Below are 13713 nucleotides of genomic sequence, written 5' to 3'. Positions count from 1 at the left end.
TTGCCTAGTTTGTCGATAAGAATATCATGCGAGACCGTATCAAATGCCTTACTAAAGTCTAGGTATACCACATCCACAGCTTCTCCCTTATCCACAAGACTCGTTATCCTATCGAAGAAAGCTATCAGATTGGTTTGACATGATTTGTTCTTTACAAATCCATGCTGGCTGTTCCCTATCACCTTACCACCTTCCAAGTGTTTGCAGATGATTTCCTTAATTACTTGCTCCATTATCTTCCCTGGCACAGAAGTTAAACTAACTGGTCTGTAGTTTCCTGGGTTGTTTTTATTTCCCTTTTTATAGATGGGCACTATATTTGCCCTTTTCCAGTCTTCTGGAATCTCTCCCGTCTCCCATGATTTTCCAAAGATAATAGCTAGAGGCTCAGATACCTCCTCTATTAGCTCCTTGAGTATTCTAGGATGCATTTCATCAGGCCCTGGTGACTTGCAGGCATCTAACTTTTCTAAGTGATTTTTAACTTGTTCTTTTTTTATTTTATCTGCTAAACCTACCCCCTTCCCATTAGCATTCACTATGTTAGGCATTTCTTCAGACTTATCGGTGAAGACCGAAACAAAGAAGTCGTTAAGCATCTCTGCCATTTCCAAGTTTCCTGTTACTGTTTCTCCCTCTTCACTAAGCAGTGGGCCTACCCTGTCTTTGGTCTTCCTCTTGCTTCTAATGTATTGATAAAAAGTCTTCTTGTTCCCCTTTATTCCCGTAGCTAGTTTGAGCTCATTTTGTGCCTTTGCCTTTCTAATCTTGCCCCTGCATTCCTGTGTTGTTTGCCTATATTCATCCTTTGTAATCTGTCCTAGTTTCCATTTTTTGTATGACTCCTTTTTATTTTTTAGATCATGCAAGATCTCGTGGTTAAGCCAAGGTGGTCTTTTGCCACATTTTCTATGTTTCCTAACCATCGGAATAGCTTGCTTTTGGGCCCTTAATAGTGTCCCTTTGAAAAACTGCCAACTCTCCTCAGTTGTTTTTCCCCTCAGTCTTGATTCCCATGGGACCTTACCTATCAGCTCTCTGAGCTTACCAAAATCCGCCTTCCTGAAATCCATTGTCTCTATTTTGCTGTTCTCCCTTCTACCCTTCCTTAGAATTGCAAACTCTATGATTTCATGATCACTTTCACCCAAGCTGCCTTCTACTTTCAAATTCTCAACGAGTTCCTCCCTATTTGTTAAAATCAAGTCTAGAACAGCTTCCCCCCTAGTAGCTTTTTCAACCTTCTGAAATAAAAAGTTGTCTGCAATGCAGTCCAAGAATTTGTTGGATAGTCTGTGCCCCGCTGTGTTATTTTCCCAACATATATCCGGATAGTTGAAGTCCCCCATCACCACCAAATCTTGGGCTTTGGATGATTTTGTTAGTTGTTTAAAAAAAGCCTCATCCACCTCTTCCACCTGGTTAGGTGGCCTGTAGTAGACTCCTCGCATGACATCACCCTTGTTTTTTACCCCTTTTAGCCTAACCCAGAGACTCTCAACACTTCCATCTCCTATGTCCATCTCTACCTCAGTCCAAGTGTGTACATTTTTAATATATAAGGCAACACCTCCTCCCTTTTTCCCCTGTCTATCCTTCCTGAGCAAGCTGTACCCATCCACACCAACATTCCAATCATGTGTATTATCCCACCAAGTTTCAGTGATGCCAACAATGTCATAGTTGTATTTATTTATTAGCACTTCCAGTTCTTCCTGCTTATTACCCATACTTCTCGCATTTGTATATAGGCATCTAAGATACTGGTTTGATCTTTCCTCCCAGTTTTGTCCTGACCCTCCTTTCTCTCTGCCAATATAGCCCACACTCCCTCTCGTTTCCGACCCATCTCCCAGGTCTCCATGTTCCCCACTTACGTGCGGGCTTTGCTCACCTGTCCCCGTCGAACCTAGTTTAAAGCCCTCCTCACTAGGTTAGCCAGTCTGTGTCCAAATAGGGTCTTTCCCCTCCTCGAAAGGTGAACGCCATCTCTGCCTAGCAGTCCTTCCTCAAATAGCATCCCGTGGTCTAGGATGCTTGTCTGGTTAAGGCCTAGATCATGCAAGTGGATCTGCGTAGGTGGAACCTTATGCCTACACAAAATTGCATTGACTTAATTGGGATGGTGTGTGGGTCATATGGATCTGCCCACACAAATCCCATTGCAGGATTGGGACCTAAATCTGTAACTTAATCTATTGCTGTGTAGGATGTAGAAGGTATATAATAAAACACGGAGTGCAGTATTAGCTAGTTAATGTTGCTTTTGGAGCCTTTTTAATTTTTCATCTTTAATGTGATTCTACCTGTGCATTCTGCAGATTGCACTACCATTGTTTTTTGTATTTGATTCTAAATCAGTTGTAGGAAAAAAGTTGATAATAGTTAAACTCAAAGACTCAACATCAAAGGGAGTTTTCAACGTCCAGATAAAATAAAACCAGGTGTGACAAAAATATCATATTACCATAGTAAGTGTTATTAAAACCATTAAGGTACGTTTGAATCCTATGATCTGTTTATTTTCAAAGCTGACATTTGTAAACATATATAGGTAGAACTCTTGTAAATTTAAAACTGAGTGTTAGGACTTGCTCTTAAATCTGAAGCGCCATCATATTGCATTTTGCTGCATTTGTTATTCTGAGCTGGAGCCATCACATGTTTAGAACTGAATGGTATCTGTCTTGGTTAAAATATGAAATAATAATAATTAATTAATAACTAATAAAATATGCTAAAATTTATATTTGTAGAAAGTCAGCACAGATGTGCATGATAGCACAATTTGGTATTTATGCCTAACATTTACTCTCTAATGCAATTCAATAATTATCAGAAGGATTATTCAGTATTTATCCCCTTTCCTAATTTTAACAATTTGTTTTAAGTAGAACAACTGTATTTTCATCGTATTCCTTTGATGAACCTGGTGACAGTTTGAACTTGCAGCAGTCATAGACACAGTTGCTACTATTTCTAAGGAATCTATGAGCAGCTACATTATCATTTTTTACCTATGAAATTTCTTTCTGAAATGAACACCATACATATTTCTGAAATGAATGCCAAATGTATTTTCTAAAAGTGAGTGCCTTTGAAAGCTGAGGCAGCCAGTTTATACTGTGCATAATAATTATATTAATTTTTATGGTGTGTATAAGTTACATTTTGATTAGTTTTTTGCATGATTAAAAATTTGCAAAGCCTTTATGGTCCCCAGGAGCCTACCTGTAATAAACAGCTCTCACCTTCCAAACCATAAAACCGGTCTGCAGTACTTGAACATTAGAGCTAATTGCCTTGCTACATCAAAGGGAGTACCAGAGGACTGAGAAAAATCACAGAAGGGAGGTGGGGTGGAGGGGGGGCAGTTTCACCTCTAAAGGTTATGTGTTTGTGGCTTGTGGAGCCCTGTAAAGTTATGGCCTCAGAACTGCTGTTTGCGATTAAGTTGATGGGGAAAGTCTATCCCGCAATCTCTCTCTGCTGCTGACACAGAGTCTTTGTTCACATTCAGATTTCTCAAACTGTTGCCAGGGTCAGGCTGAGGTCAGACACCACGATGATGTATAGGAGAACATGTCTGGGAATTTCTCTCACACTTAAAACACATACCAGAAAAACAGGAGAGCACCCTGCAAAAATTGTCTGATGAGACCCAGATGATACTGTAGCTTTTCTTTTAGTACCTTCATAATTTTCTCGCTCTTTTCCTGACACACACACAATGGTTTATTAATGTGTGCCACGATAGCCCGTACAATTTTATGTCCCCTCAAGATAAGGACACTCAGTAGCACTTTGACACTTCATTTTCCAGCCCAGGGGGAATGGGCCAGTAAATCTACTAAAAGAACCAATGCATTCATTCCCAAGGATGAGTCGAAAAGGAATTGCCATTGGCTGTTTTAGGCCATGGGGCCTGACACTGGATATGAGCTTCATGTGTGTGCACTTGGCATTAACACAGCCCAATCCAGTCATGATCACAGACTCACAGCATCCCAAACTGTGCTCCCCTGCCACCCTTACAAATACAGCCTCACATCCAACTGTGACTAAGATGCCTACCATGTTTGATTAGTAATCATCACTGAGAGAGGAGGTGGGGGGAGGGAAGAGGCTAAAGCAGCAAGAAGTGTGTTTCCATTTTGATGGTAATTTTTATATATACATTTATTTTAAAAAGATGTGACTGCCTTTCTTTCAGCATTGTTTTAAAAAATGGACATTGATGTTGAGCCCTCTCATGTAGAAACATTGGCAAGTTTGTGCCAAACACATTGCTTTGATTTTTTTTCTTTAATTCAAAGTTGCAGCTGAATTCTTTCTTTTCTAATTTACAAAAGGTTTTGTGTAGAGTTTTGAATCTGATAAGCACGCTACTGTCTTTCTTAGGGTTGTTTGCCTAGATGTACAGTTTCAGTGCATGGCTGGCAAGTAAGGCACTAAGTAGCAATTTTTTTGTGCTCAGCTGCTACATATGACAGAGGATATTTCATTCTCTTGTCAGAAAGTTATTAATAAAACATGGGGTGCGGAGAGGGCCACTATTTCCCCTTTCAATCACTATAGCATTTACAATGAAAATTTTATGCAGTGTGTAATTTTCAGTTAATGCTTGACACTTAAAATGTCGGTAACTGCATTTTGTGTGGTTCCTGAAGGGTTAATTGTATCATGTTCTCTGCATAAAAGCTCTGCTTATCAAAAGTGAATAGAAGAGTGTATGCAAATGTGTGTCTCTGACCTTTTGCCTTTCCAGGGTTAATTTATATGGTCATTAAAGATTTTATGAAATTGAGCAGCCTGGTGCTTCAAATCCTATTTTACCTTCACCTCCTAATTTATATAATTCCTACCTAAACTGGGAAATTTTATTTTTATTTTTTTTTGTGCTGCAATGAAAACAGCATGCCGTGCTGTAGGGAGTTGCAAGTCTGGTTATCTGGCATTACTCAGATTGCTAAAAATTCATTAAAATGTGACATCAGCACAGTGAGAGACAAATGATCACAGAATGAAAAGGAACAGTGGGCCTTTCACGGATTAGTGCTACACAGCCCCAGCATAGAAGCTAACTGCATAAACAGATTAATCCACCAGTAGCAGCATAGCTAAGATTTACAGAATAATTAAATAGGGTTGAGTTACTGTGAAGATTTCCATGTAATCTAGCTTGTGTGAACACGTAAGTGAGGTGTGGGTAATACTGATTCCTTAAGAGCAATATACTAAGTTGTATCATTTACCCTGTATAGCTCCCCCTGGAGACAAAATCTGAGAGTTCTCCAACAAAGCCAAAGGTTTATACTTAATACAGTACTTACATACTACAATTAGCCAGATACTGCTACACTAATAGGATTTATTTTTGAGTTTCTTTCTCTTTTTTTGGCTTTAAAATTCATTTCATATGTGAGGGGGTTGTTGTTCAATACTGTGTGTGTTTTTGTGTGTGTGTGTGTGTGTCTGTGTGTGTCTGTGTGTGTGTTTTGTGTTTTTATACAAATCAGTTCTAGCCAATGAGAACCAAATGAGAAGCGTTAGATCTGTCATACTGGTGAACACTGTATGGTCTGATAAAGTCATGTTTATAATTTCTGGATAGAATCTGAAATATTGCAAATTTTTCATAATTCATATCAAATCACTTGAAAGTGCCATTCTTTTTCTCCCCCTTCATTCTCCCCTCCCCTTTCCTTTGATTCTGTTCTTACTAAAGGCTGTGTTTTTAATTGATGTTAACTGGTCACTAAGTTAGCTCTTCTCTGTGCTTATCCACAGAAGAACAAGGTGAAGATACAGAAGGGTCTGCTAAAAGTACATCAGTGGCTGTTGCTGATGATAAAGACACAAGTGAGAGAGACACTAGTGAAGGCAAAAAAGCTAGTAAAGACTCTGGTAAGATGCTAGAATTTTGTCCTCCCCTCCCCCCCCCCCCCTTTATCCTATTAAATGCTCTTTCATTTTAAACTGTCTGGACATTCCCACTACTATTCATTGCATGTGCATTTTGCATGTGATTTCTATCAGTAGCCTCCCATTGACCTATTTTTAATCATAACCATCTGACAGGATAGATGCGGATAAGTTGAAGAATATTACAGGACGACCAGTGAGATTATTTTTTAATCAAATCAGTTTGTGTGCTTGTAATTTTTTAAGCGCCTTTCATTAATCTTAGCTGTACTTGTGATTCCTCTGATGGCATATTAATTTTTCATAAGCATAGGATTAGATACCACTTGAATTCTTTTCTCTCTGCAATCAAATTTGGTCCCTCTTGTAACCCTAAGAATGTAGGGGGGGTTATTATTATTATTATTGTTGTTGAAGTTGGGTTTTTGTTTTCATTCTTGCTGTCTGACCACTTACAGTCAAGAATCTGCCCTCTTCCTGGGCATTTATTTGAGGCATTTAGAGGGGAAAAAAACCAAAATCCAGCAAAAAAGATTACAGATGATTCAGCCTAAGAAAGAGGAAATATCATTGAAAATGGATTATAAGTTAGGTAATTTTGATCTCCTGGAATAGACGAAGCCCAGTAATGAAAGCTACTGTCTTTGAAAACAAAACCCCTATGTCATGACATTTACTTGTGCATAAACAAACCCAGGGCCAGCATCTGGTGTAGATACCCAAGGCTTTTTCTGTATTTGATTTGGCAAATATGTGACTTCATCCATGTTTTTTATGTATGAGATGGAAATCTATGGTCGCAATGAATATTACATTGGCTACTTTTGCTGCACGCTATACCTAGTTACATTATGTTGGATTCATTGAAGCAGAAGAAATGCTGAAACAGGTTGAAGCCTATTAGTTTCAGGTAGTCATATATCTTTTCCCTGTATCCCAATGACAGCAGCATATAAAGGAGCTTGTATTCTCCATAACGACATTTAGTTGTACAGAAAATATCATTTTACATGCACATTTACTTAAACTTGAATTAGCCCATATTTGTAATTCACTCTACATGTTCAAAATTTTGGATTTATTCAAAATATTTATTGATGGCCCTTTCTATATCAAATTAATTCAGAAGACTGCTTTAGGGATTAAAGCTTAGTTTAAGTTTTCTTGTTGACATGTTGAGGTCAATATCTGTTACAGTTTAGACCTCAGCTGCACTTCAGTTGTTTTATTTTTGAGATCAAGAGACTGCAAAAAGGCTGCTGATGACAAAGATGATGTTGAAGAAGAAACTATGTTGTGGTTTAAAATATATATCCCCCTTGGCTGGCTCTTTGACTTGGAAAGAGCTGTCTGCAGCACAGTAAAGCCATGCTCCTAAGCTGACTTGGGTCTTTTCCACGTTGTCTAATCAGTGGGTCATCCTGGAAATGCTTCAAGGGAAAGGACACAGCCACATGAAGCATACATTTCCTATCATTTGCTCTACCTATGGGGCACTGGAATCCACTTCAGAGGACTTATCTGCCCACTCTTTGTAAAGCAAACTCATTCATACTTGTGGAGGAAGGTATTAAAGGTCCAACGGCGAAAATGGACTCTGGAAGAAATAGTGTGGGGGAATTCTCAAGATTCCACTAGGATTAGTCTGTCATAAGAGCCAACTTTAATTGGGCAAACCTATGCCCAGATGCCTGCTGGGTGCAGTACAACAAAAATGGCATAATTGTGGTGCACCCCAGTGTCAGTAATTACAAAGGTATCTCTGAAGTAAGAGCAATATAAAAACAAATGTCCTCATGCTTTTCAGCGACCACAGAAAACAATTTATGCTGTAAACTCTTAAACTGACCTTTTAAAAACTTTTGTTTAATTTTCTAAATTAATTCTGCTTATGTAGCACTCATGCCAGGGTCTTAATTCTCAACTCAGCTGACAAGTATTTCTGATGACTGAATAACTGCTTATATATAATTGAATGTTAATTTGGGCTTTCTCATGAATTGAGTGTTGCAAGTCTTGCCAAGAGAAATCTCAGGAAAACCAATAAATTAATCACAATCTTAACAAGTTAGACAGGAAAGCGGTGTGACCCCTCTTTAGCATGGAATCTATTAGAGGAGAAAGGATTAACATGTTATTTAGTAACAGTGTGTTTGTGTAAGATGTTGTGCTGTATTGCTTACCTTATCTCAAGGACTGGAGCTTTCAGAATGAGACTTGGCAATATGAAAGTGATATTTGTTGAATATTCATTCAGAACAGAAAAGCCTACTAATGCCTCATTTATATTGTCATTTAAATCTAGTGCCACTTTAGATTAATTATAATCCAAATTACAGCTCTATGCAATGCAAGAATTAATATGGAATTTATCCAGATTAATACATTTGCATTGAAAATATAATATGTCTCTGCCATGGCTAAGGGGAGCACTTTTTAATAAGGTAGTAAACATGAGGAAGGATGGAAATTAACCTTCATTATTGCAGTGAAAATTACTCTTTCATTCTACTCTAATTAGAATGCTGTACCGGTAATTTTAATTTTAGAATTATTTTGAAGTTGAGTAACATCATCTGATATATCACAAGTCTTAAGTTATGCAATCTTTATGAAATACATTGATTCATAAATAACAAACCAGTATTTTTGTTCATAGGTTTTTCAGAATTTTATTTCGTTAGGACACATGTTTTATTAGGCTTTCCCCACTTGTTATTAACATAAACCTTTTTATGACCCTTGTTTTTATTTTAGGGTTTTAGAATTATTAAGTAGGTGATTGCATTTGAATTGCAGTGAATTATGTCATTTTTGTACTAGCAATCTTACATGAATTAAATAATTCTGTAACTGACAGGTAATCATTGACTAGTGTATTTCATAGTGCTTATTTATAATTAAGCTTAGTTTTTGAGCTAAATGCATTGAAATTACATTATTCAACTAAACTAATGCTGTGTATTTACATTATAAAATGAATTACGGCTGTGTTTCACAGTTAACCAGAAAACAACAAATAGCATGTCGCTAGAACAAAAACTGTATATTTAAAACACATTTTTTTTCTAAAATTGCATATTAAGAATACAATTCTAGTGGAATATCCAGCTATACAAATGATCTAAAAGTTGCATACCTCAGGACCTTTAATACTGTTCAATTGCAAATTTTTAGTAATGCCAATTCTATAAGCCCATGTCTTTGCTCTGTCACTCCACAGGGAACTTGTCAAAATAGTGAATTCACCAGTGAAAGTACATAGTATATATCAGATGTTAGGGCACTTCACTGGTATCAGTTGAACTAAAAGGAGCTGAATCTCTAGTGCTTTGCCCCTTGCACAGTCATTTATACTTGTGAAAAGTGGGTGCATAGTATAAAACACTACTAATTTAACCTGGTAGTGTTTGCCACTCGCTCTGCACAGGTGCAAATGACTACACAAGGAGCAAAGCAGTAGAGAATCAGGCCCTAGGTTTCTAATGCTTACCATAAAAAATTGAGACTGTTATTTTACTTGATGCCAGATGTAACTTTGGTCATTTAAAAAGCAACAACGTTTATGGTTGAATGAATCCAGATTCCCCCCCACCGTACCCCCAATTGCCTTGGTTAGCTTTAACATTTTATATAATTAGCATAGTAAACATAGTAAAGGGACTGTTCTTTGTTATGTATTTATTACCCCAAAATGCAGTGTTTTATAAGGATTGGTTTACACTAAACACAAAAGAAAATTTACAAAACCAATACTTGTAACTATAGAAACAAGAAATATGAGTTTTATGATTGTTATTGGTCCCTTGAAATAGTTATCATATCCAGTGGTAGAAAATGTTGCATAATGTAAACACACTATGCATTCTCTCTCTGTTGCTCACAGCTAAATTCTACCAACAGTTCGTACCAATATTAATCCACTTGCACCAATATAACTGGAAGCAGAGTTTGCCCACAAAATTTCTGTAACAAAGTGCAACATGAATATAACATGATATGGAGAAAATATGCCTTTTATTTATTTATTTTGGGCCAGATCCTCAGCAGGTGTAAATCAGCCATGCCGTATAGTAATACCAATCTAAACCAGCTGAGAATCTGTCCATTATCTTTAAAATGGGACATTGTAAAGTGACATATGATGTAGATAAGAGACAGTAGTCAACTGTTAGACATTTTTGACAGTTGGAAATGAAGAGAGGTTAATAATTTGAACCCATCTTTCTAAGACTTGAAGAGTAACCTTTCTCTGTTAATAGAGTGTGTCACTTTTTTATTTCCCATAATTCTCATATTTAAGGTATTTAAATAATAATGCTGTACTCCCACATATATTCTGGTAGGCTAGGGAGTATCGAAAACTAAACTGAGTAATATAATGATGGCTTATGTTGTTGTCATGTACATTATGCCTTTAGGCATCAAAGACCCAATCCTGCAGCCCTTAATCAAGCAAAACTCTTAAACCCAGCTCTTTAAAGTATATAGGCCTTGCTGCACTTAGCATTGCAATGCCTAACTGATTTAGGAGGCAACATCTCATTTTCAAAAGGGATTTAGGCACTTAGGAACCTAAATTCCATTGACCATCAATACGATATTGGCTCCTCAATGCCTAAATCCCTTTTGAAAATGAAACTTGGCCTCCTAAATCAGTTAGGCATTCCAATGCTGAGCACAGCAATGCCTACATACCTTTAAACAGCTGGGCCTTACTGACTAGCCTAAGTAAGGCCTAGAGGATCAGTGAACAGTGTGGAAATTTGATGGAGTTCCAGAAACTAAGCTTGTTGACAAATTAGTCATTAAAGGTAGGAAAATATTTCAGGAATAAACTTAAATTTTAGCAGCAATGTGTCGGAATTACTAGTCTAAATTACATGAAACTAAGTAATTACACTAGGAAACAAATACAAATGTAATGTGTGGGGAAGTGACCATTACTGTATATGTAATAAAATATATTTGTGTGTTTAAAAAAATGCCCTGAGGAAAATACCTCTGTATGATTCAGCATTCAACTATTTATTATTGTTCTCAGGGTCTGTTTTTTTTTTTTTTCTGTTTACCTTGAAATCTGTCCTTTTATTTTACTTTTTTTCCCTAATGTTGCCTTGTTTATATCAAATATTATATTGTCTATGTAATGAGAGAAAAAAGTTCTTGTTTTTTTCCAGAGAAAAATACAAGTTTTCTTTGTTCATCTTTACCTTGTTTCCATAACATCCATGATCTTATTTTTAAATTAAAACTAGGTTATTGTGCAATGAGGTGCAATTTGTTCATTTATATGAACCTTATGTGGATTGAAAAAAAATCAAGATAAATCTTCATGCACAGCATACAATCAGATTACCCCTGGACTATATATTTACGTTGGGTCTGATAGCAATCAATGGTTTAGCTTCATTGCATTTCAAGATGTATTTGCACCCAGTTGTCCAGTGATAGTGTCCTCACCCTGGAAATAATTTAGTTGCAAATTGACTGGAAGATGGTGAAAATTGAAAGTTAAAATTAGAAATACTCATAATAAACAGCAGAAAAAAGGTCAGATGATGCCGCACTATGATGAGATTGGAATGGTTGGTAAATGAGGTTTTGTGTTTGTCGTGAGATGTATGTGACATGCCTACCCAATGCTGTTGTAATATCCAGCCTAGCAAAAGAGATTATCTGGCAAATTGATGCTGGAAAGAATTTTCTGATGGACTGGGAAATTAGAATTGCACTCGTTTCTTTGATGTGTGCACGACTGGGCCACGTTATACAGCTAGTTCAGGCATAATATTAAATGTAGTATTTAATACTTAGTAGTAGAACTATCTATAGAAAATAATTATATTCTTGGTTTTGATTACAATACCACATTATAGAACTTCATAATGTAAACCTTTAAAGCAACACAAAATGACTGATTTTTGCATATAATTAGTATTTAGTTAGCTCAAATCCTGTTTTCCACAATGTGTGCATGGAGTTGTAGGTTTTGGGAGGTTGTCTGGAGTTGAGGTTTTTTTGTTTATGGGTTTGGGGTTTTTTTGTATTTTTTAGAGGCTTACTATATTTAGTTTCAGGACTATAACCAAGCAGGGCTTATCAAAGCAGCATAATAATTTCACTGCCCAAACATTTTAGAAATGGTAGAAGGTAATTAAATGTTAGAAAATTAACTATTTTGGAAAACAAGGATTTCTGAGTGAAAGTTGATTTGATTTAATGTAATAGAGAAATTCAGACTGAGATGCTGAAGAGAGCATGTTATTGATTAATCTTTCAAGGCAACCAAAGGTTATCTAAACAAGAGAGAAGAGTCCATTTTAAAATTTATTTCTAGAGTCTTCATCAAGGATAAAAGTGTGTTTTCACTTATGTATTTGCTAGGTTTCAAATTGTTTTATTTAAATACATTTTTCTTTGATATTTAGCATAACCATGTGGGAGATTATAAGGCATCATAATCACAGCTCTTTATATAGCATAACACTTCTAAGTTTAAAACATGTTTTTTAAACATTATGTTTTTGGAACAGGAATAATCACACCAGAGAAGGAGCCAAAAGTGAACACTGTGGTAGGGACACAACAGCTACTTCAGGCAAAAGAAGAGGATGGTGCATCTAAAAAATCAAAACCTCTTGAGGACAATAAATTTGGACATGAACAGGTAAAAAAAAATGAAACAATTCCATTGCCTCATAGAACTCTCTCAGGTAGCTCAAAAGTATGGTAAAACAGAGATGATATGCTATTGAAATAGCAATGCTATTGAGTCATTCAAAACACACTAATACGCTGCATCTTCATTTGCTGTTTTTCAGTTCTATCAATGTCCTTATTGTAACTACAGTAGTAGGGACCCAAATCGTATCCAGATGCATGTCCTGTCACAGCATTCAATGCAGCCCGTTATCTGCTGTCCCCTCTGCCAGGATGTCCTCAGCAACAAAATGCATCTCCAACTTCATTTGACCCATTTGCACAGTGTGTCTCCTGACTGTGTGGAGAAACTGCTTATGACCGTAAGTATTCAAAATACTGATACACATTTGACAGGAACATACTCAGACATGTAGACAATGAATTTGTTGTGACCTAGTATTCTGATAGCCAGAGCTGGGGACCTAGAGTCAGGATTTTTGGATTCTGTTCCTAGCTCTGTGGCGTGAAGAAAAGCTCTGTGTAAACTCAAGAGCATGTCTCTCTTGCCAAAAGAAGTTGGTCCAATAAAAGATATTACCTCACCCACCTTGTAATTTATCAGTAATTTATGTCCCTAGGGCAAGTCACTGAAGCTAGATTTTCAAAGATGCTGAGACCCTGGAATTTACATTTAAGTCAAATTTGAAAAATCAGGCCACTCACCTTTCTGTGCCTCAGTGCACATCTCTAAATTGGGTGTAATCATCCCACAAGGGCATTGTGAACATTAACTTATTGATTGTTTGTAAATTAGTAGGAGTTCACTGGGCAAAAAGTACTACTGCAAAGTATTATTTTTATCAGTGTTAACTGGTATTGTGAGATTTTCTGAACATATTTCATAACATATAATATTCAAATGAATTCCTTAAGTTCAGCTAGAAATATAAAAACAACGTATACCATGATATACCAGGTCATTTTGGCACGTGTTATATGATATTAATAGTTGTTGGATCACAGCTTTAACCAGAAAACAACCGTCCCCAGTTCTTTCGTCTGCTCTGGCCGTTTTTTGCCTCTTCTATGAGGAAAGCTGCTCTAAAGCCCACAGATTCAGCCCCCTGAGGATTCCTCTTTCCA

At 36.7% G+C, this 13713-nt stretch overlaps 1 protein-coding gene across 2 annotated transcripts in view; it reads left to right on the top strand.

Moving 5' to 3' along the window:
- ZFHX4 (zinc finger homeobox 4) overlaps positions 1-13713 on the top strand; it is a 149822-nt gene that overhangs the window by 120521 nt on the left and 15588 nt on the right. For both annotated transcript variants that reach the window (XM_065399176.1, XM_065399175.1), the window contains exons 6-8: positions 5791-5907; positions 12462-12595; positions 12750-12950. In XM_065399176.1, coding sequence (XP_065255248.1) covers positions 5791-5907; positions 12462-12595; positions 12750-12950 — 452 coding nt within the window. The remainder of the gene's footprint in view (positions 1-5790; positions 5908-12461; positions 12596-12749; positions 12951-13713) is intronic.

The sequence above is a fragment of the Emys orbicularis genome, chromosome 2 (assembly GCF_028017835.1).
Source record: "Emys orbicularis isolate rEmyOrb1 chromosome 2, rEmyOrb1.hap1, whole genome shotgun sequence".
Lineage (NCBI taxonomy): Eukaryota > Metazoa > Chordata > Testudines > Emydidae > Emys > Emys orbicularis.
The sequence above is the reverse complement of the archived record's forward strand: the minus strand, read 5'-3'. Positions and strand labels throughout refer to the sequence as shown.